The sequence below is a fragment of the Onychostoma macrolepis genome, chromosome 10 (genome assembly GCF_012432095.1).
Source record: "Onychostoma macrolepis isolate SWU-2019 chromosome 10, ASM1243209v1, whole genome shotgun sequence".
Classification (NCBI taxonomy): Eukaryota; Metazoa; Chordata; class Actinopteri; order Cypriniformes; family Cyprinidae; genus Onychostoma; species Onychostoma macrolepis.
The window spans coordinates 24,098,889-24,124,810 of NC_081164.1; the positions used below are offsets into that span (position 1 = coordinate 24,098,889).

A 25,922-nucleotide genomic window follows, 5' to 3' on the forward strand; every position below is an offset into this window, starting at 1 on the left:
CATACACTAGTTGGACAAAGTCAGTTTCATACTGTTCAATGAGAAGACATAAATAATCAATCTAGTGCTATTCTTCTCTGTAATTATTTCTAATACTCTGTAACTCTCACTGGGAAATTTTTTTTTTTACAATTTATGGAATAAAAGAACACTTTAACACTGAAAGTTTTATGCATGCACTGCACGGCGCACTTACAGTATGAATACATCAGAATAAGGTTTAAATATGGTTTCTGATGTCAGCTCAGCATGAAAGGAACACAATGGAAAAATCACTGTGTGACTTCCGAAACGTGAACTCTGTACAGAACCGGCTTTATGGTCACTGCAAATAGATAGCTTTAGCTTGTTAAAGGAGCAGTTTTCCCAGAGCTAAAAATCTGCTGGAACGTTCTTTATCAGAAAACAGATTTGGAGAAATTTAACATTACATCACTTGCTCTGCAGTGAATGGGTGCCGTCAGAATGAGAGTCCAAACAGCTGATAAAAACACCATAATAATCCACAAGATCAATCGATCAGTTGATGTCTTAATAAAATGATAAGCTGCTTGTTTCTTAGAAACAAATCCATCATTGTGGCATTTAACTTTGAACTGTCGCAGTCCATAGTTCATAATAATGCTTCCTCCAGTGAAAAAGTCCATCCGCTGTTGTATTCTCACATGAACATGCATCTTTTCACTTCACAAGATGTTAATTGGAGGACTGGAGTGGTGTGGATTATTGAGATGTTTTTATCAGCTGTTTGGACTCTCATTCTGACGGCACCCATTCACTGCAGAGCATCCAAATTTCTCCAAAATCTGTTCTGATGAAGAAAGTAAATTTTAAGTTTTTGGGTTAACTATTCCTTCAACTAACCTATAATCTGTTCACTTTTAACTCACTAAACAGTTTTAACAAACTAAACAGTGCTAATGACTTCACACTTCAGGAAGAGAAACTGAAGATTCGACAAGCATGAGAATCAAAACCAATGTACAGTTTCAATCCAGTTCACAGTGAATTCTGTTCAAGCATCTGTAGAGTCTGTTTCCGAGGATGGGAATGTTGGTGGAAAACAGCATTTGTGTTGTTTGATGCACAGTCGTAGCCTTTGAGATCGAGAACTGGGTAAATCTTACAAAACCTCAGGTCATATTTCACCTCAAAATCAAAATGCGATTAGGACCATTAAGATTTTTTTTGCATTGTGATATTATTTATAATTTTCATTAGTATGAAGTGAAAAAAAAAATATTTATACTGTTAAGTATTTATACATTATGGTGCATTTTTATGGATTTTTTTTTATGATTAAAATGAACAAATAATTGTAGTACAGTAATACAAGTCTACTGGGAATCTATAAATGAGAATTTGTCAAGAAAATGTGCTTAATTCTCATGAAAATAATGCATAATATGATGCAAAAAATCTTAATGGTTTAAACAGGCTTTATTTGATCAAATTACATATTTTGTTGTGAAATATAACTAATATTTTTGTGAAATTTCCAAAAAGAATCAAATATACATACATACTACTTTAGACAAAAAATAAATATATTAATATATAAATAAATTATTATATAATATTTTGAATCATATATCACAGATTTGGATTTGCAGTGGTCAATGCTCAATGTTTTTTTTTTTTTGCTACAAATGTCTGTTTTGAGCTCTAACTGGCCACACGGGATTCTCCAAACCATATCTGCGTCGGCAAATTTCACGTCTCCAAACTAAATTTACAGAGTTTCCCTTCACGTTTGTCACGCAGAGCTACGATTGCGTCACATACAGCTACATCACGTAGCCACACTTACCAAATAACCTTGGCTTGATGCTTTCGACTTTGAAAGAAGGCTGTCAAAATCATATAGCACTACACAGCAGGAAAACTAGACCAGAACCGTCTTTCTTTGTGCTAAAAGGATAGTTCAGTCCAACAATAGCTTATGAGACTCAAAGTGCTCTTATGCTCAAAATCTCAGAAAAACAGCACACAGATGTTTGCCGCTGGGTCAGAGACATTATAAAAAGTGCATACTGTACAATAATTCTGTTAGATACTGATGAAGTGTGGTATAATGCCTTTAAACGGTATTTGTGGCATACCGAACACACTTGTATGCCGAAAGCTTTGAGAGAGTGTCTACATGATTAGCATGCAATAGCAGACATCAACAGTCTACATTACTACACACCTCGACGTCGGGCCGAACCCGCAGCCCCTAGAATCACAGTGAGATCACGTCCAATGCTGAAGACGATGCACCTATTTTAACACACCTCTCGAATGGAGAGAAAGTACGCTGCATCACTCAGTATATTTGTGCTTGTGGTCAGCTCTGGAGCTCTCGGAGCCCCAGATTAGTGTGGTCAAATGGTGCTCTCGGTGTGCGCGTGCGTGAAGGTGTGTGTGCGATGCGCCTGAGGGTTGGGGAGCGGCGTCGGGCTGCTGTTGGAGTTGGCGTTGGTGTTCAGGTGCGACTGGTTCTGAGGGTGGATGTGGCTCGGCCGGCGTTTGGACAGGCTGTTCTTGTCGTTGAGCAGCGAGGTGGTCTCGTCCGGCCCGTTCTCTCTGGGTGCCGGCGGCGCTGTGGTGTGGTTCGTGGTGGTGGACATGGGAGGGGTCAGGGGCGGAAGAGGGCCGGGATCCAAGCGGATATGGCTGCTCTCTGGGGACTGGGGCGTGCTGTCCAGTTTTGAAGCCAGGAGGCCGTTTTGGTACTGCGAACGAGTGACCTGAGAAAGAAAAAAGGTCATTAATCAAACTTACACATGCTACTGCTCTTTTTTTTTTTGGAAAGAAATTAATTCTTTATCAGCAAGGACTCAATCCTATTCAATTGATCAAACATGAGTAAATATGTTACAAAAGATTCAATGATAATAAATGCTGCCATTTCTATTTCTAGTTTCCACCAAAATATTAAGCAGCTCAACTGTTTTCAACATAATTAATAATACACAATGCGCAAATATTTCATTTGATCTGATTAACTCAGCACACCATCCTTAGTCTTTGCCGATACTACATTCCACTTTTCTGAAAAAAAAAAAAAAAAAAGAGGCAAAAATATTTAAAATTAAACAAGTTAGAATATTAAAATTAATTTAGTAATATTACTATTACATTAATGCTATTACTAATATTAATATTACAATATTATATTACAAATATTACACACATGCATATAGATAGCTAGATAGACAAACACACAAAAATGCATATACAAGTTGGTCAAAATATTAATAACATTAATAATTAATATTAATAGGTCTTGACTGACTATATTTGAAAATATTAACAATTAAATTAAATATTAGAACAGAACAGCAATAATTATACACATATACATTTTATATATATATATATATATATATATATATATATATATATATATATATATATATATATATATATATATATATATTTTAGTGCTGTCAAATGATTAATCGCATCCAAAATAAGTTTGTTTACATAATACATGTGTGTACTGTGTATATTTATTATGTATATATAAATACACGCATGCATGTATATATTTAAGAAAAATACGTTATATATCTGTATATTAAATATATTTATATATAATATAAATTATATAAATATATAAATGTAAATATTTTCAAAATATATACTGTATGTGTGTGTATTTATATATACATAAATATACACAGAACACACAAACAAAACTTTTATTTTGGATGCAATTATGCATGATTAATCGTTTGACAGCAAAAAGTATATATATATATATATATATATATATATATATATATATATATATATATATATATATATATATATATATATATATATATATATATATATATATATATATATATATATATATATATACACACACACACACACACACACAGTGGGTATGGAAAGTATTCAGACCCCTTAAATTTTTCACTCTTTGTTATATTGCAGCCATTTGCTAAAATCATTTAAGTTCATTTTTTCCTCATTAATGTACACACAGCACCCCATATTGACAGAAAAACACAGAATTGTTGACATTTTTGCAGATTTATTAAAAAAGAAAAACTGAAATATCACATGGTCCTAAGTATTCGGACCCTTTGCTGTGACACTCATATATTTAACTCAGGTGCTGTCCATTTCTTCTGATCATCCTTGAGATGGTTCTACACCTTCATTTGAGTCCAGCTGTGTTTGATTATACTGATTGGACTTGATTAGGAAAGCCACACACCTGTCTATATAAGACCTTACAGCTCACAGTGCATGTCAGAGCAAATGAGAATCATGAGGTCAAAGGAACTGCCTGAAGAGCTCAGAGACAGAATTGTGGCAAGGCACAGATCTGGCCAAGGTTACAAAAACATTTCTGCTGCACTTAAGGTTCCTAAGAGCACAGTGGCCTCCATAATCCTTAAATGGAAGACGTTTGGGACGACCAGAACCCTTCCTAGAGCTGTTCGTCCGGCCAAACTGACGGAAGCCTCTCCTCAGTGCAAGACACATGAAAGCCCGCATGGAGTTTGCTAAAAAAACACCTGAATAAGATTCTCTGGTCTGATGAGACCAAGATAGAACTTTTTGGCCTTAATTCTAAGCGGTATGTGTGGAGAAAACCAGGCACTGCTCATCACCTGTCCAATACAGTCCCAACAGTGAAGCATGGTGGTGGCAGCATCATGCTGTGGGGGTGTTTTTCAGCTGCAGGGACAGGACGACTGGTTGCAATCGAGGGAAAGATGAATGCGGCCAAGTACAGGGATATCCTGGACGAAAACCTTCTCCAGAGTGCTCAGGACCTCAGACTGGGCCGAAGGTTTACCTTCCAACAAGACAATGACCCTAAGCACACAGCTAAAATAACGAAGGAGTGGCTTCACAACAACTCCGTGACTGTTCTTGAATGGCCCAGCCAGAGCCCTGACTTAAACCCAATTGAGCATCTCTGGAGAGACCTAAAATGGCTGTCCACCAACGCTACCATCCAACCTGACAGAACTGGAGAGGATCTGCAAGGAGGAATGGCAGAGGATCCCCAAATCCAGGTGTGAAAAACTTGTTGCATCTTTCCCAAAAAGACTCGTGGCTGTATTAGATCAAAAGGGTGCTTCTACTAAATACTGAGCAAAGGGTCTGAATACTTAGGACCATGTGATATTTCAGTTTTTCTTTTTTAATAAATCTGCAAAAATGTCAACAATTCTGTGTTTTTCTGTCAATATGGGGTGCTGTGTGTACATTAATGAGGAAAAAAATGAACAAATGATTTTAGCAAATGGCTGCAATATAACAAAGTGAAAAATGTAAGGGGGTCTGAATACTTTCCGTACCCACTGTGTGTATATATAATTAATAATAATAATTCCTGTATTGTCATGTGACACTGAAGACTGGTGTAATAATGCAGAAAAAATAAATAAATAATTTACAATTTTAAACTGTAATAATTTCACAATATTACTGTATTTTTATTAAATAATTGTTGCATTTGTGTGCATAATAGACTTTAAACTGTCTACTGTAGACACTCACTGTTCAGACATAACTTTGATAGTTATAATTTTGAAAACTAAGCATAATTAAAATAATTATATCCATTTTTTGTCTAACACTAGAGAGCAGATTGACCTGATACAAATCAGATATATATATATATACACACACAGTGTTATATATACACATATATAATACAGTTGTTTTAGATATACAAAACAGCTGAAGTAAAGTCAAGCTTCAAAAAGCATAATAAAAACAGTTTATCAACTCATGGGCTATATTTCAGGTCTTCTGAAGTCATGCACACACTTGTGTGAAGACCAGACTATAACATACCTTCACATACTGCAGGTCAGTGAGGGCCCGCACATTAAAATCAGGGACATACTGCGCTGTGGGGCTGTTATTGAGCTGACTGTTGCTGCCGCTGATGGACACCGAGTCGACTCTCTCTGTGCAGCTCAGAGACGCCGAGCGGTTCAGACCACTCACGTGAGACGGGGAGCGAAACTCTGCAACGCACAGGAAAACCATCACTTCATGTCACGGCACGCCTGCTCACAAACACTCACACAGATGAAACACAGTCAAGGAGCCCATAACACACACACACACATACAAATGTAGCAAATCTCAAAACATAAACTGAAAAAACAATGAGAGATGAGAGGGACAGCACAACAATAAACAAACACCAACTCATATCACATTTGAAATGAATGGAAAGACTATTGCAAATGATTGGATGGTCATTTCAGACATGCATTTGTGTGTGAGCAGCACTAGTTTGGTTACACCGAAGAAGCAAAGATTATAATATAGTGTACTATTCATTGTTATAATATTAGTATGTGATTATAAAGAGTAGAGGATGTACACAAAAACCTCTATTACCTAAAATACTATTCACCCAAAACCACGTGGGACCAGCGCTGTAATGTTAACACACTAGCGCCCCCTGCAGGCGCTTTCATGAACTGCAACAGTCACTGCAGGCTCGTGCTTTGGATTTGACAGGTTTTACTGCGACAGTATCAGACAATAAATGAATGCTGCCTGAAGCGGACAAAAACACACAGCTGACTCAGAGGCACATGGCTTCTGATACAAGCATGGGAGATTTTTTTCTGTTGAAATGCTATGTTTACGCCGCGAGCGACGCGTTGTGATGAACTAGAACTCTCCGGTTATAATCAGTGAAGTCTGCAACACTGCAAAACATGCAAAGTTTGTTGATGATAACGGAAGTGAGCTAGTATTTTTCATGTCGCTCGCGTGCTCTCAGTGTAGCTGTTTAATCAGTAACTTTAACCAAAGAGAACAAGCTTAAAATTCATAAGAGTTGCTGAGGAAACCAATCAATCATCACAGCGATATCAGAGAATTTCGATGATATCGGAAAATTGCCTTAGTATTTGACTATACTACATTGCACTTTTGTCAAAAGCGTACAAAAATGCACAGGTTGTTGGTGAAAATATCTTATAAGATTTTAATTCAAATTAGAGCAAAATGGACAACACGTCACGTTACGTAAGCTAATTAATATTCATGACGCAAACACCGCTGACTGAAAAACATACATTTCCTGACAATAAAAACAAACCGTTTGTAAATATGTTTTAGAAAAAAAAGGGCTATACTTACGTTTCTGAAACGTTTTAGTAATTTTGAGTGTTTTAGTCGTTTTAATTTTCAAAATGTCTATTTACTTTTTAGTAATTATTTCAGTTTTAATCACTTTCCTATAAATTGAATTAGACAACAAATAGAAATTGTAACTAAGTTTATAATTCCTTTCTTTTTTGTCTGTCAGTAGGCCTATTTTTTTTTTTTTTGTTAATTTTTAGTATTTTGAATTTTAGGTTAAAGAAAATGAAGTTCATGATAACAACACTGCACTGCACAGAATTAACACTTAGGCATATTTATTCTGATTTATAATGTATAATTATAGTAATAACATTTATATTGTATTTTTCCCTGTTTTATCAAGACGTCACCAACAGATAGCCTCACAAAGCTCATGGCGCGTTTTCTAGTATATTCTGATACTAAGGCAACTCAGAATGGAGCAGGACTGAATCTTCAGGGTGGTGTGAATGTTGTTCAGCTGCAGGAGGTCAGGTGTGATGGACAGGCAGTGACGCGGGCAGCAGGGTGAGTGTGTTAGTGGTTAGAGTAGAAGAGCTCTTCAAAAAGACTGAGCTCAAGAGGACAACGCCAGAGCCAACCAGTCCAGCAAGCTTTCATTTTACTAAAATTGTCATTCAATTTTTAATATATATATATATATATATATATATATATATATATATATATATATATATATATATATATATATATGTCATATGCCACATCACTCATCATAAGCCATAGCTCACAGTTGATTTCAATAGAATTATCATGTTTACTAAGCTCATATCTCAAAACTAATACAAATACATAAACAGCACAAACAAATCAGTGATGAAAGTACATTTAAGATCAAACCGTATTCTAATTTTCAGTACTGAATAAATATTTCCTAATAAACACAGAAAAAAATACACTTTGCATGTGCATTTTAATTAGATTGAATAATTTTCTATCAATATTTTATGTAGTAATAAAATGTATTTTTATTACAATAGATACAATGCTTAAATTTGCTGTCTAGGTTTTGAAACTTGAAAGGACTATAAAAAAAGACCCCCAAAAAACAAAAGTTGTATGCTAAAGCCATATTCTATATTTCAGCTCTTCTGAATGCAAACAATAATTTTGTGTGAGGAAAAAATAAATAAATAAAAAATAATGGCATTATTTACTGAAAATTGTCTCAAACCTGCCATCTCAAGACTATGGTTATGACTTTGAAATCAATAATGTTAAACATTTTTGGTTTCGCAATTCTCATGGCTCATTGGTGTCAAGTACAATGAGCACAAATTAAAAATATTACTAATCATTTTAAATAATACTGAATATTTCCTAAAAATTATTTTTGCATGTGCATTTTTATCAGCTGGAACTATTTTCTATTGATATTCTATGCAGCACTCAAATGTATTTTTATTGCAATGAATAGATGCCTAAAATTGCTGTCTAGGCTTTAGAACAGCTTTTAAATCACTGTAAATAAATAAATAAAATGTGAACTTGCTGGACAACGGGTCATAGCGTGATAAAGGTTATTTTTTCATTTGAAACTAACTCCTGTCCCACACCACCCCATGTTAGCTACCCCTACATCCCTGAGTTAGCACCCAGCATGCAGGGCATTTACCTGGGAAACGCGTGAACAGAGAAAACCTCTTAAGCGAAAGGCGGCGCGGACGAGGCGACACCACAGAAGGAGAGAGAGGGGGGGTGACAGCTGAGGAGGAGGGGAGAGCCAGAGCAGAGGAGAGACAGAGAAGCTCTTTAAACACGCCACACATCAACATCCAGCTCACAGCTGCTTCAACATCAGCAGCCGCTGAAGGTACAAATCCCTCATTATAGGACACTACGGGAACATCATCTTTTCTTTGAAGGGGTAATGCTATGCTACTAACCTTGTCTTTGAAAGTAAAACATATTCTGGTGACGTTAAAGGCATATTTCAGCCAAAACTTGTCATTATCGCTCCAAACCTGTATGACTTTCTTCCTTCAGTGGAACCTAAAATGTAGATATTTTGCAGAATGTCCAAGCTGTTCTTTTCCCATACAAGACTTCACAGGTTTAAAAAAAATGAATAAAAAGCATTGCAAAAGTGGTCTATATGCTATACTTGAATCAAAACCATAATTTTGTGTACAAGACCAAAAATTAAGTCATTATTCATCAGTTCATTCTAATTCCAGAACCAAATTAAATGATTCATTGAAGAGATATGAATTCAGCATCTCTTCTTCTCTGCCAAGGAAAGCATGTCAACATTTTTAATCTTTTCTCACACTTTTATAGTGATATTTGCATCCTCTTTGTAATTTGAAAGCACTAAAAAGTAGAATAAAGTACTGTAAAACTTCTGTACTGTAAGCTCTCCTGGAGGTAAATAATAATTTGAGAAAAATAAAATAAAATTGTCATTATTCAATGAACAATTCTCAGCCATAGCTCTCGAATCTCAATTAAACTTGCACACATTCAAACCTGATGCCTCAAGACCAGTTGTGCCAAGTTTGAAATCAACAACATCAAATATTGTTGGTTTATATACAGCTAATTACATCAATCAATCAAATAATCAATAATATTTTGTGAAATAATATTCAATGGAAAATTGTCTGTTGTAGCTCTCAAATCTCATTTACACTTACAAACATTTATACTTGTGCCTTTTTTTTGTGTGTCAAAAACTTAAAATTTTGTTGGTTCGTGTTTGGTTAATCACATCAAATTTGAACGAAGGGGTGTGCAATACTGACAAAAATTGATATAGATTTTTATTGGGATTTTTTAAATAATGATAACTAAATCATATTTATTTATTTATAATTTAGCAACGAAGCAAGTGGCTGTCTTTACGAATGAGTTATTGAATCATGGACTCAAATGATTAGTTCAAAAACAGATTCATTCAGGAATGAAACACCGCAGTGTTGCTCTGAGACGCAAAAATGTTTTGCTTCGGATTTGTTTGAAACTATTTAATTCGTGAAACAGAAAAAAGACAGACAATATTATGTCTAAAATGTAACTCACTCAGTATTAAAGCCAGGGTAGGTGATTTGGTTCAAAAACATATTTTGTTATGATGGTCAAAGTCTCTTCACACCCCGATAAAAATCACCAAGTTAAGTGGTCTACATTTATTTTAAACGTATTTATAACATCTGTGGAAGGTGTAGGACCATAAAATGTTTGTCCAATAAAAATGTCCGGTCCAATTCCAGGCGCTATTATTGTAATATTATGCGCTTTGTACTGTAATGTTTTCTCAGCGTTGAATGAGACATGATTGCATTCAATCCTCCACCAACGACGTCTCTCATCGCAGGTTAGTCTCTGGTCTGTCTGTGCACGTTTGTGTGTTTTTGAGGAGGCGTGGCTTTGCAAAGTGATCATGCAGGGAGGGTGGGGATCTTGCTTTCAAAGCTAGCTTGCTATCACTAGCCTTTCCAAAATCGCCTACCCTACCTTTAACCTGTTGTTTGCCGAACTGTTGTTTTAAGTTAATAACACATTCGCGATAAGATTCCTGAAGTTGCAAAGACTAAAGTCTCAAAACCAAAGAGATATTCTTTATAAAAGTTAAGACTCTGCCACGCCCCCCTAAAACGGCTCATTTAAACACGCCCCCAGGTCTACGTCAAGGTGTGGGAAGATTTGCAAAACAACACCCAAACGTACACGCAATGAAAGAGGGTGGGACTTTTATTCTCGCTGTAGTATTTCTCCATTTCCTGGAGAGGCTATGTTTCATTGTGAAAGCAAAAGTACTTTGTTTGGACTTCCAAAAGAGGACATAACTAGAAAGCAGTGGTTAAGTTGCATTTAAAACACTGTTCCAGAACAGTTCAACCCAAATATTCAGTAGCCCCTCACTGCAGAACAAAGATCCAGGGGGCGGAGTTGGATCCACATCCAGGGGGTGGAGATTGGTAGGTTTAGGTCTATGTAAGGTGGGAGGAGTTGGACCTAGATCCAACTCCACCCCCTGGATCTTGTGTTCTGCAGTGAGGACCATCTCCAAATATTAGAGTGTGTGCAGCGCATTTTACGGAGGACTGTTTCCTGAACCTGGGAGACTAGCCGACGATACCAGCTGCTCAAAGACTGTTTCTATAAAGTGGGGCAATTCCAACTTTGCAAGGACAGTCTGGCTTCTTCTGTCTCACAGCCTGTAAGTATGTTTTCATATTTAAAGAATTTGACACTGACTATTCAAGCGTGAGTTTTGAGCAGTGTAGAGTAGCACTTGTTGTTTGTCATTTCTCCGATCACAAATGCAGACATGGTAATGTAAAAAGACAGTATAAGCAGGGGTGCACGTAAGTTTTTCAGCCTGGTTCTCATATGAGAACCTGGAGATTTGGTTTGGTCCTCACACAGGCCATGGCATGACCCATAAACTATAATTATAAAAAATTAATTAATAATAGTGATCATAATATTATTGCACTTCATTTATTTTTTTATTTTTATATATATATAAATTTACTAACTAAAAAAAATAAACTAAATAATCAAGTGTGATAATACAAATTCAATTATTTCATAGTAAACTTAAAAATAAAATGTTAATATTTTTATTATCATTATTTTAATTTTCATCATTTTCAAACGTAAATTCAGCGAGCTTTTATTTTGGCGGGTTGCCGGCAAGTAAGGTTAATGCGCTTCCGGGTTTAGCGCTGCTGATGGAAGAGCGTCAGTTTTTGTCACAGTTTTGCTTTGAAAACGGCAGCGGGTAGCCTAGATTATGCTTTCAGTTTGAATAGAAATCTTATACAGTACAGTTTGTCGATCTAAAATGGTAATTGTGCATTAACAGCTGTCAACCATGTCGGTACGCAAATGCGCTATCAGAACTTATTTACACAGGGCATTTTTAATTTTGGTCGCGCATGCGGACCACTTATGTGCACCCCTGAGTATAAGTCATTATAATTAGTAAATATGTCCCCACTGGATCCAACAAATGCCTCGTTTATAATGGGTTTTATTGTTTTTGTCTCGTCGCGCCGGGACACGGCATCACAATACGGTAAGGGGCGTAACATTTCCGTTTCACGCTTGAGGTATTCAGCCAATCACAACGCACTGGATAGCTGGCCAATCAGAGCACACCTCACTTCTCAGAACGATGAGCTTTGTAAAAATCGGCGCGTTTCAGAAAGGTGGTGCATAGAGAAGCAACAATAATGTACAGTATGTGGAAAATAATGTGTTTTTTGAACCTTAAACCGCATAAACACATTGCATTACATAAAATACACAAAATAATGTTCTTTTTAGCAACGTCATATGACTCCTTTAAAAAAAAGAAACCCACATAGGGATATTTTAACTTTCATAACTTGAATTACAGGAATATTTTAACTGCAATCTAATAGGCTTAATCACGCATTAAGGCTTTTGGACTTTCAAGATGTTTTGTTTATTTTTTGCAAAATATTTTGACCGTGCGAATGAATACACATCCATTAGCAATGTGTGGAAAAAAGCAGCTTGGACATTCTGCTAAACATCTCCTTTTGGGTTTGCAGGTTGAAAGAAAATACAAGCTTTAGAAGGACATGAGTAAATGCCAACAGATCAGTCACATGTAGGGTACTCTCTTACGGAGTGTTTCTTAAAGCACACATAGCCACACATTTAGACACATGTTAAGCACATAAATGTGACGTTTGGCACACGGATGGACTGCGGCACAGCTGGAGGTTAAGAACAGAATCAGACAGCATCATTACACACAGTGACGCTCGGCCAGCAGATGTCCCTGCAGTCAAATGTGTCCCGTTTAGTCCCCTACCGGGAGCCCCAGTGTTATTATGTAATACAGAAGACTACACTTACAATGACAGATCATGACAAAGTGCACTGGGAGACTCCATCACTGACAAAATCCATCACTTAAACTAAGGCTGGGCAGCAAACATATCAACAGACACATCATTGTTACCATAAATCAACCAGATTCAGAAAATAGATTAATTCATAAATCATTTTATAAATTCTATCAACATTTACTGTACCGGTTGCTTTTTTCCATGCAATTATAATAACTGAGAAGCTTTCTAGCTTCCATAAAAAGAAGAGATGTTTTTGAACGACACACGGGTGAGTAAATGACAGAATTTAAATTTTTGGGTGGACTGTCCCTTTAAATGAACTATTCATTTAGGTGGGAATGTTTTTGATTAGATAAAATAAGAGTTAAAAATGCAAGGTAAAATACTCACCCAGGCATGGTGTAGTCAGCGCCATGACTCCATAATAAGAGAAAGGACCCGTTTCAAACTTCATATTCTCATTTCCAGCCTCAACTTCCACCCGACCCTGAAAGACAGGCGTGAGTTAATTAGTTTCATTAGTTACAAAAGTCAACTGTGCAGGACATTTTGTTGTATATATTTCAAATAATTTGGAAACAATCAAAGACAACCACTTAAAAATTGATTCAAATATATACACTGGCAATAAAACCTTCGTAGTTTTGAGTGCTGTCCTTCAAGATACTGAAACCTAAAGCCCTCAAGTTCTTAAATACTTGAACCACATTTTTAAAAACACTCACAAAAACATTTAAGTCAAATGCATCCAATTGTGAAATCTTAACCTGTTTCCTTGAAGAACAACCAGTTGCATCTCCATAATTAAAGACGAATGACACGAAACCCAAACTCCCACAAGGAGCGTGAGGTCAGTACTTTTAGTAGATTGAAACCAATCAACATTCGAGTGTACACACAAATTTTCCAATGTCTCAGGCATCATATTTGCCCCATTTTCCATCCCAAAGGAGAGTCAGCCTTTCCTCTCATTCTCAGAAAAAGGTAACCGGACCTGCGGCGCTCGGATTGCACGACACACAGATCCTGTCACTCTATCTGAGTCTCCTCTGCTCTGGTGTCTATATTCAGGTAGACACTCCAAACACAAACAAAGCTCGCCAACACTTTGCTGTTTTCTGTTACGCCAGCAAATCAGAGCCAAATCGAGTTTCATAAAACAAAACAAAGGGTGTTAAAACTGTGTTGACACTGTTTTTTTTTTGTATAACATATTGACTTAACTACTGTTACTACTAAATAAATCTTTACATTCATGAAAAACGAACTTATAAAAAATGATATATATACACTACCGTTCAAAATAGGCATCAGTAAGATTTTTAATTTTTTAAAAATTGACACTTTTATTTAGTGAGGATGCGTCAAATTGATTCAAAGTGATAGTAGACATTTATAATATTACAAAAGATCTAATTTCAAATAAATTCTGTTCTTAAAAAATATGGTTTCCACAAAAATATTGAGCAGCAAAACATTGATAATAATAAAAAATGTGTAACCTTGTAAAAAGTAATACCTACAAATCATCATTCATCAATTACTAAAACTTAAATTACTTACTTTTTTTTGGCTAAAACCAGAAGCCAAAACATTCAATTACTAAAATATTAAATATTAATATATTTGTTTAGTGAATACATTTACAATATTTAAAAGTATAAATATACATTTTCTAATAATTTAAATGTATTATTTGAACTTAAATTAATTTTAACATTAATATTTTTTAAATTTTAATAATTTGCAAAAGTAAATAAATTTATTAAGCATATACATTTATTTTCTAATAATTTTATTAAATATACTTAATTAGAAGTATAAGAAATTACACTGAACAAAATTATAAACGCAACACTATTGTTTTTGCCCCCATTTTTCATGAGCTGAACTCAAAGATCTAAGACTTTTTCTATGTACACAAAAGGCCCATTTCTCTCAAATATTGTTCACAAATCTGTGTTAGTGAGCACTTCTTTGCTGAGATACTCCATCCACCTCACAGGTGTGGCATATCAAGATGCTGATTAGACAGCATGATTATTGCACAGGTGTGCCTTCGGCTGGCCACAATAAAAGGCCACTCTAAAATGTGCAGTTTTATCACACAGCACAATGCCACAGATGTCGCAAGTTTTGAGGGAGTGCGCAATTGGCATGCTGACTGCAGGAATGTCCACCAGAGCTGTTGCCCGAATGTCCATTTCTCTACCATAAGCCGTCTCCAAAGGCGTTTCAGAGAATTTGGCAGTACATCCAACCGGAATGTACTGTGATGATTTCCAAATCATCACAGACTGTGGAAACTTAACACTGGACTTCAAGCAACTTGGGCTAGGAGTTTCTCCACCCTTCCTTCAGACTCTAGGACCTTGGTTTCCAAATGAAATACAAAACTTGCTCTCATCTGAAAAGAGGACTTTGGACCACTGGGCAACAGTCCAGTTCTTCTTCTCCTTAGCCCAGGTAAGACGCCTCTGACGTTGTCTGTGGTTCAGGAGTGGCTTAACAAGAGGAATACGACAACTGTAGCTAAATTCCTTGACACGTCTGTGGTGGCTCTTGATGCCTTGACCCCAGCCTCAGTCCATTCCTTGTGAAGTTCACCCAAATTCTTGAATCGATTTTGCTTGACAATCCTCATAAGGCTGCGGTTCTCTCGGTTGGTTGTGCATCTTTTTCTTCCACACTTTTTCCTTCCACTCAACTTTCTGTTAACATGCTTGGATACAGCACTCTGTGAACATCCAGCTTCTTTGGCAATGAATGTTTGTGGCTTACCCTCCTTGTGAAGGGTGTCAATGGTTGTCTTCTGGACAACTTTCAGATCAGCAGTCTTCCCCATGATTGTGTAGCCTAGTGAACCAAACTGAGAGACCATTTTGAAGGCTCAGGAAACCTTTGCAGGTGTTTTGAGTTGATTAGCTGATTGGCATGTCACCATATTCTAATTTGTTGAGAGAGTGAATTGGTGAGTTTTTGTTAAATGTGAGCCGAAATCATCACAATTAAAAGAACCAAAGACTTAAACTACTTCAGTCTGTGTGCACTGAATTTATTTAATACACGAGTTTCACAATTTGAGTTGAATTACTGAAATAAATGAACTTTTCCACGACATTCAAATTTACTGAGATGCACCTGTATATTTAATAAATCTATTTTTACTTTATTATACTTTCATTTAAATGAAAGTCTAAGAAATGATCAAATGCCGTGAAATATAAAACAATCAAAACAATACGATACACCATTATTGTTATTTTGATATTTGATCATATTGAAAATTCTGTTTAAAATGATACATTTGAAATCGTTTTAAAACTCATTAAAATAGAGGAAGATTCAATCTGGAAATTAGCAGATGTAAATGAGCCGCAGGAGTTTGGTGAATTTAAGCAGGCATGCGGTTTGATGGCCAGCGTGACGTAACGTTCCCTGACACATGGCGTTTGTGCTCCGTATGACATTGTGCCGCAGGGATGATTACAACGGCGATAAACACTCTCACACTGACGCTCAGAAAGGGTTAACCTTGTCCTGGCTGACCCCCCGCCGAGCACACAGCAAATCCAGGATGTGATTTACTGATCCCCGGGGCCTGAGCACCACGTCGGCCCTGTGACTTGTCACAGCTTGTCCTACCTCGACCATCATCTATCTTAAGCTACGTTAAGTAAGCTGACGCACATATATTCAATTCAGATGACTGGAAAGTATGTGGGAGGTTAAAGGTCACGCTATTGTGTTGATCCCAGTACAAGTTCAAATACAAGTCAATATCTATATATGTATCATCTGCTTGCTGTACCGTGGACACCCAAGAGTCTTTCCATCAATCTCGCCTCCGATTGGACTGTTTCTCACAGTGGACAGCGCACAGCTTTGATTGGTTGTGTATTCAATTGTGAGTGAGTGAGTGTGTGTTGCTGGCAGAAAGGGGGTGGGATTAGAGCTGCTATGCTTACGTAAGAGGGATCAATTAGTGTAGGGCAGGCCTGTCCGATGCAGGACCTCTTCTAGCTAAACCTACAGTGAGGTCACAGATGCTCCCAACAGACCCGTCTGTGCAACTCTACACCAGGACACGGCAGGCGAGGGGCACCAACGAGCCGCCAATCTCAAAATACACCATTAAAAAAGCTTGAAAATGTTAACCAGCGGGGCACATGCTAAGGAAAGCATCACTATTACTAATGCTCAAACTTCAAATCTCTAGTACTAAGCGTATGGGTTTCATTCTGTACCACTTGTGCTACACTAAAAAAAAAAAAAAACTGGGGCAGTACCTTTTCAGAAGGTACATCGTTGTACCTTATTTACCTCTAAAGGTTGCATATTAGTACCTGAAGTGTACCTAAATGGCACATATTTGTACTTTTTATAAAGGTACCACCCCAGTTACAGCTTTTTGTACCTTATTTTCTGACAGTTTAAGAATATGTGACCCTGGACAACAAAACCAGTCTTAAGTGTCATTTTTTTCAAAATTGAGATTCATACAACATCTGAAAGCTGAATAAATAATCTTTCCATTGATGTATGGCGTGTTAGGATCGGACAATATTCGGCTGAGATACAACTATTTGAAAATCTGGAATCTGAGGGTGCAAAAAATAAAATCTAAATATTGAGAAAATCGCCTTTAAAGTTGTCCAAATGAAGTTCTTAGCAATGCATATTACTAATCAAAAATGAAGTTTTGATACATTTACAGTAAGAAATTTACAAAATATCTTCATGGAACATGATGTTAATATCTAATGATTTTTGGCAAAAAAGAAAAATCGATCATTTTGACCCATACAATGTATTTTTGGCTATTGCTACAAATATACCCCAGCGACTTAAGACTGGTTTTGTGGTCCAGGGTCACATATGATCGAAGTCTCAAATTGTGCAGAGAGGTGCACTGTAACTTCTCCAAGTGATCAGATTTTCATTTTTGCTTGGCAAACAATAACACAGGCAAAATAAATTAATTTAATTAAAGGATGGACCCAAGTCTTATCTAAAGATGACTACAGAGTGGTAGTACGAAAGCACCTAGCAACACCACCGGAATACCCTAGCAACCGTATTGCAATGCCTTGACAAACACTTAACCTTCTGATGCTATTTGGTGATTTTTGACCGAAAATGGTTACATTTGGTTGTTTGTTTTTTAGAATTTTTTTAATTGTATGAAAATAGTAAGCAATAGTGCTAATACAGAATAATACCAAACTTTGTAAAAGTTTTGGCACTTGCTATGTGAACATAAAAAAATAATAATGGACATGATTCAGAAAGGTTAAATGGTCCTGAAACAGCAAACTTGTACTGTTCAGGTCAAAAATAACAGCATTGGAAATGAAAGTGCTGCAAATTTCATCTAGTGGAAACGTTTGGTACAGCACCCAAACGAAACCTTACTATTATTATTATTTTTATTGATATCAACCTCATATTTGGAACATAACTTGTTTAGATTTATGGCTTTGATTTTCTCAGTTTTACAGTAAAACGTGTTTTGGAAAATATATATTTCATATAAAATTGAAATATTTTACTGTATTTTTGTGATTTAAAAAAAACAAAAAAAATTTTTTTTTTATTGTACTTCAGCAATAATCTGCCAAGAGTCATCTTACAAAAAGAGACCAAACTTAAGGATGTGCTCCGAAGCATTCAAGATTTATGAGAGTTGAAAATTTAATTTTCAGGTCTATGTTCAAAATGTAGTAGTAAATGGATCATAACTATTCCATAAATATATTTTAGTACCATAAAATCCCCTAAAAATACGATTCATTTCACTGAAATAAAAATAAATGGTCGTTTTTGACCACCACACGAGCAGGACCAGAGGGTTAAAACCACATAGCAGCCACCTAAAACACTAGGTGGCTGCCAAGGCATTGCTATGTGGTTGTTATGGTGTTCTAGGTTGCTAGGCTAGTTCTAGGCCTTGGCAACAACCTATAACAACTGTGTAGCAATGCCCTGACAACCACTCACAACATCCAGCATCATGGCAGTGAGTTTTGCACAGGAAAGCACCACTCATGTTTTCTTCAGAAAAATCTGCTCTATTTTTAGACGCATCTAATCCTCTACTCAAAATTCTGAGCAATGACAGGCGGAGAGAGATATTTGTGGATGCTTGCACAACTGGCGTCCCTGGAGCAGTGTCACGGGGAGCGAGTCCCCTGCACAAGGTTAAATGGTGACGGGGTTACATGGGAACACAATGGGTAAATCACATGGTAGCAGCGCCTGGGGAACAGGACCTTCTCTGACCTTTTCTCCTTCTCTCAAATCTCCCAAACTTTCTAATGCGGTAAAACGGTTCCAGACAGTTTATTATTAAAAAGGTCATATTATTAATGTGAGACATGTTTGTCCAGGTCACCACAAGGATGCTAGGGAGCTTTAAATGGTGGCCAAGGTGTTCCTATGCAGTTGCTAGGGTGTTCTGGGAATGCTAACTGGCTCAGATCAAAAGAGTACATCCTCAAGTCTCTGTGATTTTCTAAATATTCCCCGGACCCTCGTTCAATGGAAGTCTGAGGTATTTAAAAAAAAAAAAAGTGTATATATATATTATACTTTAATATTGAAATATTAGTGCTGGGCACAGATTAATCACATCCAAAAATAAAAGGTTTTTTATATAATGTATGTGTGATATACTGTGTGTGTGTGTGTGTGTGTGTGTGTGTGTGTGTGTGTGTGTGTGTATATATATATATATATATATATATATAAATAAGACACATGCATACAGTAAATATTTTGAAAATATTTACATGTATTAACATGGATGTTTATAATAATTTATATTATATACACAGTACACACATTATGTATTAAATTCATTTCAATGAATTTATTTAAATAAATGATGAAATAAATCTAAAAATAAATCAGTATTACATGTAATTTATTTGATATCTGAAAAAAAAAAAAAAAAAAAATATATAAAAAAAACCTCTGAAATAGAGGCAGATTCAATATAAAGGTCTAATATATACTCTACTGCTTAAAAGTTTGGGCTTTAATGTTTTTTTTAAAGTCTATTCTGCTCATCAAGGCTACATTTATTTGATAAAAAATACAGTAAAAACCATAATATTGTGAAATATTATTACAATTTAAAAAAATGATTGTTTTTTTAACATACTTTAAAATGTAATTTATTCCTGTGATGCAAAGCTGAATTTTCAGCATCATTACTCCAGTCTTCAGCATCACATGATCCTTCAGAAATCATTCTAATATGCTGATTATCAATGTTGAAAACAGTTGTGCTGCTTAATATTTTTTTTTAATCTGTGATACATTTTTTATGATTCTTTGATGAATAGTAAGTTTAAAAGAACAGCATTTAGTCAAAATAGAAATCATTAATGATGCTGAAAATTCAGCTTTGCCACCAAATGAATACATTATACAAACCATTAAAAAAAATCTACCGATCCCAAACTTTTAAATGGTAGTGTTATCTTCTGTTTATCCTACGTCACATCAAAATAATAAACCTGATCATTAGAGAAAGTATTACACATGATAAGCGTTTCAGGAAACTAAAGTTTAATTTGAACAGTTTAAGCAATAGTAATATTTGCCTTATCAAGCACGACTAACATGTGACTGATTATTGAAAGAATTAGCACACTTTCCGTTTTAGCACTTTTACTGGTAGCTGAAAGCATTTTCAAACCAACCTAAATATTTAATAAGACACACGCAGGGGAGATGTGTGGATGTTTGTGGGCGTTCAAAGTCTACAGAGCTTCCAGCTGAATTCTCCACCGATCAGTTTTACTTACCTGAAGGATAAGCACGAAAAAGTCGACAGGTTTTCCGCGCTGATATAAATAGTGCTGTAGCGAGCGCTTGTCGTTCTCGTTGAACTTGATCTCCTGAATGACATCCGGGTGCTTGAGGATTCGCAGTAAGACCTTCTCTGAAATCTGGAGTGGACTGAAAAGGCTCACCTCTACGGAAAGATGGGACATGACAAAAATCCTCAGTTATTTGCAAATGCTCAAACACTGAGGGGTCTTATAGACGTAACGGCTCACCAGTAGCGAGGAAACGATGCGCTGCTAGCATTAGTTGAGGGGATATCTTGACTTTGGATTCCCTCTCATGTTTGAAAGCAGAAAAGTCCCTCTTGTTTTTGTTGGGATCCACTTTCTTTCTGTTACGATTGTCAGCTAGAAGGCAAAAAAAAAAAGGTATGTGAACAAAATGCAAGTTTTGGCCATTTGTGATCCATATTAAGCATATTTCAATCATTAAGCAGTGCGACAAAACATTGTAAAAACACTTAATGTGCCTTAATATATTTAAAACAGTAATATTAAAAGATCAAATTCAACAATCACCATATTAACGACGCATAATTTACATAGACAAGACAGATGAGGCCGGAATATGAACGCAATTCGCGTTCAGTGTTTTCCTTATAACGGTTTTCTATGGGAAAAAATTTAATGTGAAACTTTGCACATTGTGTTTATATTCTGGCTTCATCTGCTTGCCTATACAAAATATACACCTTCAATGAGGTGTTTCCTGAATTTCTCCTTTTAATATCTGTGTTTTACTACTTAATGCAAACTGCATAAAAATAGCTGGCGGTCAGTGGAGCAAAGCTTCGTTGGTGTGTGACGTCACATGAAAACTATCAATGGTCTCAATGATCTACTTAGGCTTACGTTGCTTTTGGGAAAGCCTAGATTAATAAATCAGTCGACTTGGTTATCAAATGATCGGTCAATTCTATTGGTTGTATATCATGCCTAAACATGATATTTCAAAAACAAGTAAGAAAAATCACTAGCATGCACATACTGTAGAGATCAGACTCGTCCAGGATCTCAGATTTGATGATCTCCTCAATGACGTCCTCCAGCGTGACCAGACCCAGAACCTCGTAGAACGGATCTCCTTCACCCTCATTATTCACCTTCTGAACGATGGCCAGGTGGGATTTACCTGTGGATAGAAAAACCTGAGCCACAAATCTCCCACTAACCATGTCCAACACTTGGAAAATGGGGAATTAAATGTACCAAGTGCTGTAATTGCAAATTGAACGGCTGTTTAATAGTTATTTAACAAAGATTTAGTTCACACCAGGCTAGGAAACCCACTGAGTGGGTGCAGAATAATTCAAACCATATTCGTATGGAAGCACTGCATGGACATGCATAGTAATGAGCTGTATTATCACTGCAGTCTGAAAACCTCATGAATTATTCATCATCTTGTTTTATCCGAGGGGTCGGATCAATCATAACCATTTAAGGAATATGGGACCATCAGCGCTGCATGTTTGAAGCCAGAAGAGAGTCAGATCAGAAGTGCTACTAAACTTAGAGCGAAAAGAGCTTAGGAGGGGCAAATGACGGAGATGTCTGGGGATTAGAAAAAGAAAGGAAAAAGGGAAGGATGGAGTAAGACAGGAGCAGATGACACTTTGATGGTATTTAAAGTTAAGAGGGGATCTGAAATTGCTGCAAAATCAACACTACTGTATAATACTGAATGTGTGCAACCCTTAATGCTCAAATCTGAACCAAAAGACTAATACTGACCAATTCTGACCAATACCGACAGCCACTGATTTTTTTTTGTTATATGTTAATGCAAGTATTTCCCCAATAAAGCTCTGAACTATATTTAAAATACAAGTAAAATCAGGCATTAAACGTGCATTTTAAAAACTGGCCAATTTAAACTCATACTTGTGTGTGTGTGTGTGTGTGTGTGTGTATATATATATATATATATATATAAAAATAAAAAGTTTAAACCTTTTTGTTCAAATCACTAATCCTAAACAACCCTTTTCTATTAAAAAAATATCCCTAATAAGTGATCTTAAATAAAAAGGAAATGCGCAGATTTTTTTCTGAAATCCAGGGATTTGTAGTACAGGATCAAGCTTTATTTTTTAATACAAAAAGCATCAGACCAGCAGACTGCTAATATTTTCTCACTGAGATGCACTCCAGTGTTCCTGAGGGATTGGCATTTAGCAAACCACCCACATTTACTTATTTGCATACTCATAAGCTTATTTACATGCATTCATATCTCAGTGGAACTCATTTTAAACAAATACTGAAAACACGTTTGAATTGGGTGTGGAGAATTTCTACAAATTTATCACCAAATGCTATAAAAGCCATGTCCTGAGCTGATGTTTTGGACAATACAGTGCCTGTCACATCGCTTTTGTCCCTCTGTGGCATCTCTGCAGTGCTGCAGTGATTGGGAGATGAAAAATATAGTGGGAGGAACTTCAAACTGCCAATCATTTCAGAACACCGCCCATACAACTCATCATTAATATAACATTACTACTCTGGGGTAAAACTGTTTTCAAATGAGCTTCAACAGCTTGTACAAAAATCATACCAACATAATCGTTAGGATTAAAGTTAATAAAAAATAAAACATGCATTTGGAAGACACTTATTATTTTCTTTGAATTTAAGGTATATGCACTGTTATTTTAGTATCAAGACACTATTATATATATATATATATTTTTTTTTTTTTTTTTAATTAATATCAGTATCATATAGACTATATAGAATTTGTTTTATTAAAATCAGTTTTCATTTTAGATAAGTTTTTAGCATTTATTCATTAATTTAATTTAAGTTTTTATTTTTATTTCAGCTAACATTTATTTTAAAGAATTTACAAAAGTTTTACAAAGTTATGAAAATCTTTTTTTTTTTTTTAATGGGTTTTAATTTTAGTTTCAATTTTTGCGAACTATAATAACCCTAAGCATAAATTAACAGTTAATAATTCAATTGCAATAAAAAAAAAAAATTCTCATTTGTTAACATTAACAAACACACTCAACACATTGTTAGTTAACTAACATGAATTAACAATAAGCAATATATTTTTACAGCATTTATTAATAACTAACTACGTTAGTTCACAGTGTGCTTACTAACATAACCAGATGCAACTTTTGATATTACAAATGCATTAGTAAACATTGAGATTAACATTAAAGAAGATTCAGAAATGCTGTAGAAGTATTGTGCATGGTTAGTTCATGTTAACAAATAAAACCTTATTGTACAGTCTTACCAGTGTCTTTAATTGATGAACTAATCTGGATATTGAGGGGAACATGTCTCCTAAATTTCTGTGATGGTTACGGCCCCAAATCTGAGGCTAAAATTGGTAATCACAGTGAGTAATTGTGCAAACTCTGGTGGACCGGATGATGGTGTCAATTTTTTATGAGTGTCGGGTGCTTTCGGCAGCATGGGATTCCTCTGCCTTTTCTAGACGAGCTTCATATTGACTGGAGGCTGATACAGGGAGCATATGGTTATTGATTCGGCTCTCAGGGGGAGTCTGAGCACCCATCACAATCAATAGGAGGATGAAACAACTGCATGGAGCCAAAGCCTTTGCTTCCTGTGAGCACAGCACGTTCTGTTCAAAGACTCAGGATGCACATAAAAACACAACCACTAACCTTTCTTAAACTCCTCCAACATGGCATCCAGCTTAGTGTCGTGGAAGACGAAATGCACCGGGTGGTTGTAGAACTTGGTGACCGTTTTAAGCGTGGTGGAGTCGTCAGGGTCGACGAAGGCCAGGTCTTTGACGTAAAGGATGTCCACGATGTTGGAGCGCTCGGAGTCATACACGGGTATCCGCGTGTAGCCGCTTTCCATGATCTCAGACATGGTGTTGAAGTCCAGCACGGTGTCGGTGTGAATCATGAAGCAGTTGCTCAGCGGCGTCATCACATCCTCAACCGTCTTGGTTCTGAGTTCAAGAGCGCCTTGTATGATGTTCAGCTCTTCCTTGACCAGATCGTTGTAGGGTTCGGTGACCTTCAGCATCCCCACCAACTTCTCACGGTTGTAGACGGTGCCGATTTCCTGCCCGAGAATGTAGTCTAAGAGCTTACTGACGGGGAACGACAAGGGGAAGGTCAGGAGCATGAAAAATTTGGTCACCATGATGGTGTTGGCGCCTACGGCCAAACCGTGGCGCGAGCAGAGCGCTTGTGGCACGATTTCACCAAAAATGACAATGCCAACGGTAGATGCCACCACGGCTCCCAACCCCGACCCAATCAGATCATCTAGCAGGATGGTCAAAGTTGTGTTGACCAGCACATTACCCAACAATAAAGAGCAAAGCAGATAGTTGCCCTTGCTTCGAATGGGTTCGATTTTGCGTGCATACTTCTTTTCCTTATTAGTTCCACAACTCTGCACAATGCGGAGCTCCATTGGATCCAACGCCATGAGCCCCAGGTTGAGTCCGCTGAACATGCCAGACAGCACCAGCAAGCCCGAAACCAGGATGATTTGGAACCAAAGCGGTAGAAGAGATTCTTTCTCCTCTACAACTAACAATCTCCCATCATTTTCACCCAGCTGCACCCATTTGTCTCCCAAGCCCTGCCTGACACATAGGCTGTAGGTCTTTTCTCGTTCACTCTTACGCAGAGGCTTCACATGCACACTCACCAGACCTGATGTCCCTCTGCTGCTCACGTTCATGTAGGTGTTGATGCTCAGGTCTTTGGTGAAATCCTCACAAGTCCTGTTTAACGCGTCGCTGTCCTCCGTATCCACGTACTCCGTGAACCTGATGTGGGATGCTGCGTCTGGGCTCAGGTGCACCCCATAAAACCTGAGCAGGACGCTGCTCTCCTCCGTTACCTGGATGAGCCCGTCCTCCGTTGTGCTGGCCGCTTTGTCGCTTCTCTCCAGCCGCATGCCCAGGATCTGACTGCTGGAGCCGGGGCTCGACGTCTCCGTTCGCCCGCCGACAGAGCTCCAGAGGAACACGATGAAAGTTAGAAGACACCCCTGTCCGCTCCGCTCTGGCGCCATGTTTGTTGCGCTCTCTCCGCAAGGCTGGACCTTACGTCACGTCATCGCTGCCACACGCGGACCCCGCCCC

The 25,922-nt window shown here is 36.8% G+C and overlaps 1 protein-coding gene across 2 annotated transcripts; it reads right to left on the reverse strand.

Moving 5' to 3' along the window:
• Window positions 1-1,506: 1,506 nt before the first annotated feature.
• LOC131547959 (metal transporter CNNM4) lies at window positions 1,507-25,882 on the reverse strand. 2 transcript variants are annotated; one of them, XM_058788768.1, is made up of 8 exons: window positions 24,475-25,882; window positions 21,810-21,953; window positions 21,035-21,169; window positions 20,780-20,949; window positions 13,356-13,452; window positions 8,747-8,836; window positions 5,815-5,990; window positions 1,507-2,732 (listed from the first exon to the last, which is right to left on the reverse strand). In XM_058788768.1, the coding sequence occupies exons 1-8, from the start codon at window positions 25,850-25,852 to the stop codon at window positions 2,367-2,369; spliced, it is 2,556 nt and encodes an 851-aa protein (XP_058644751.1). In that variant the 5' UTR covers window positions 25,853-25,882; the 3' UTR covers window positions 1,507-2,366. The 2 variants fall into 2 exon arrangements, with proteins under 2 accessions (XP_058644751.1, XP_058644752.1); XM_058788769.1 differs by lacking the exon at window positions 8,747-8,836.
• Window positions 25,883-25,922: the final 40 nt, after the last annotated feature.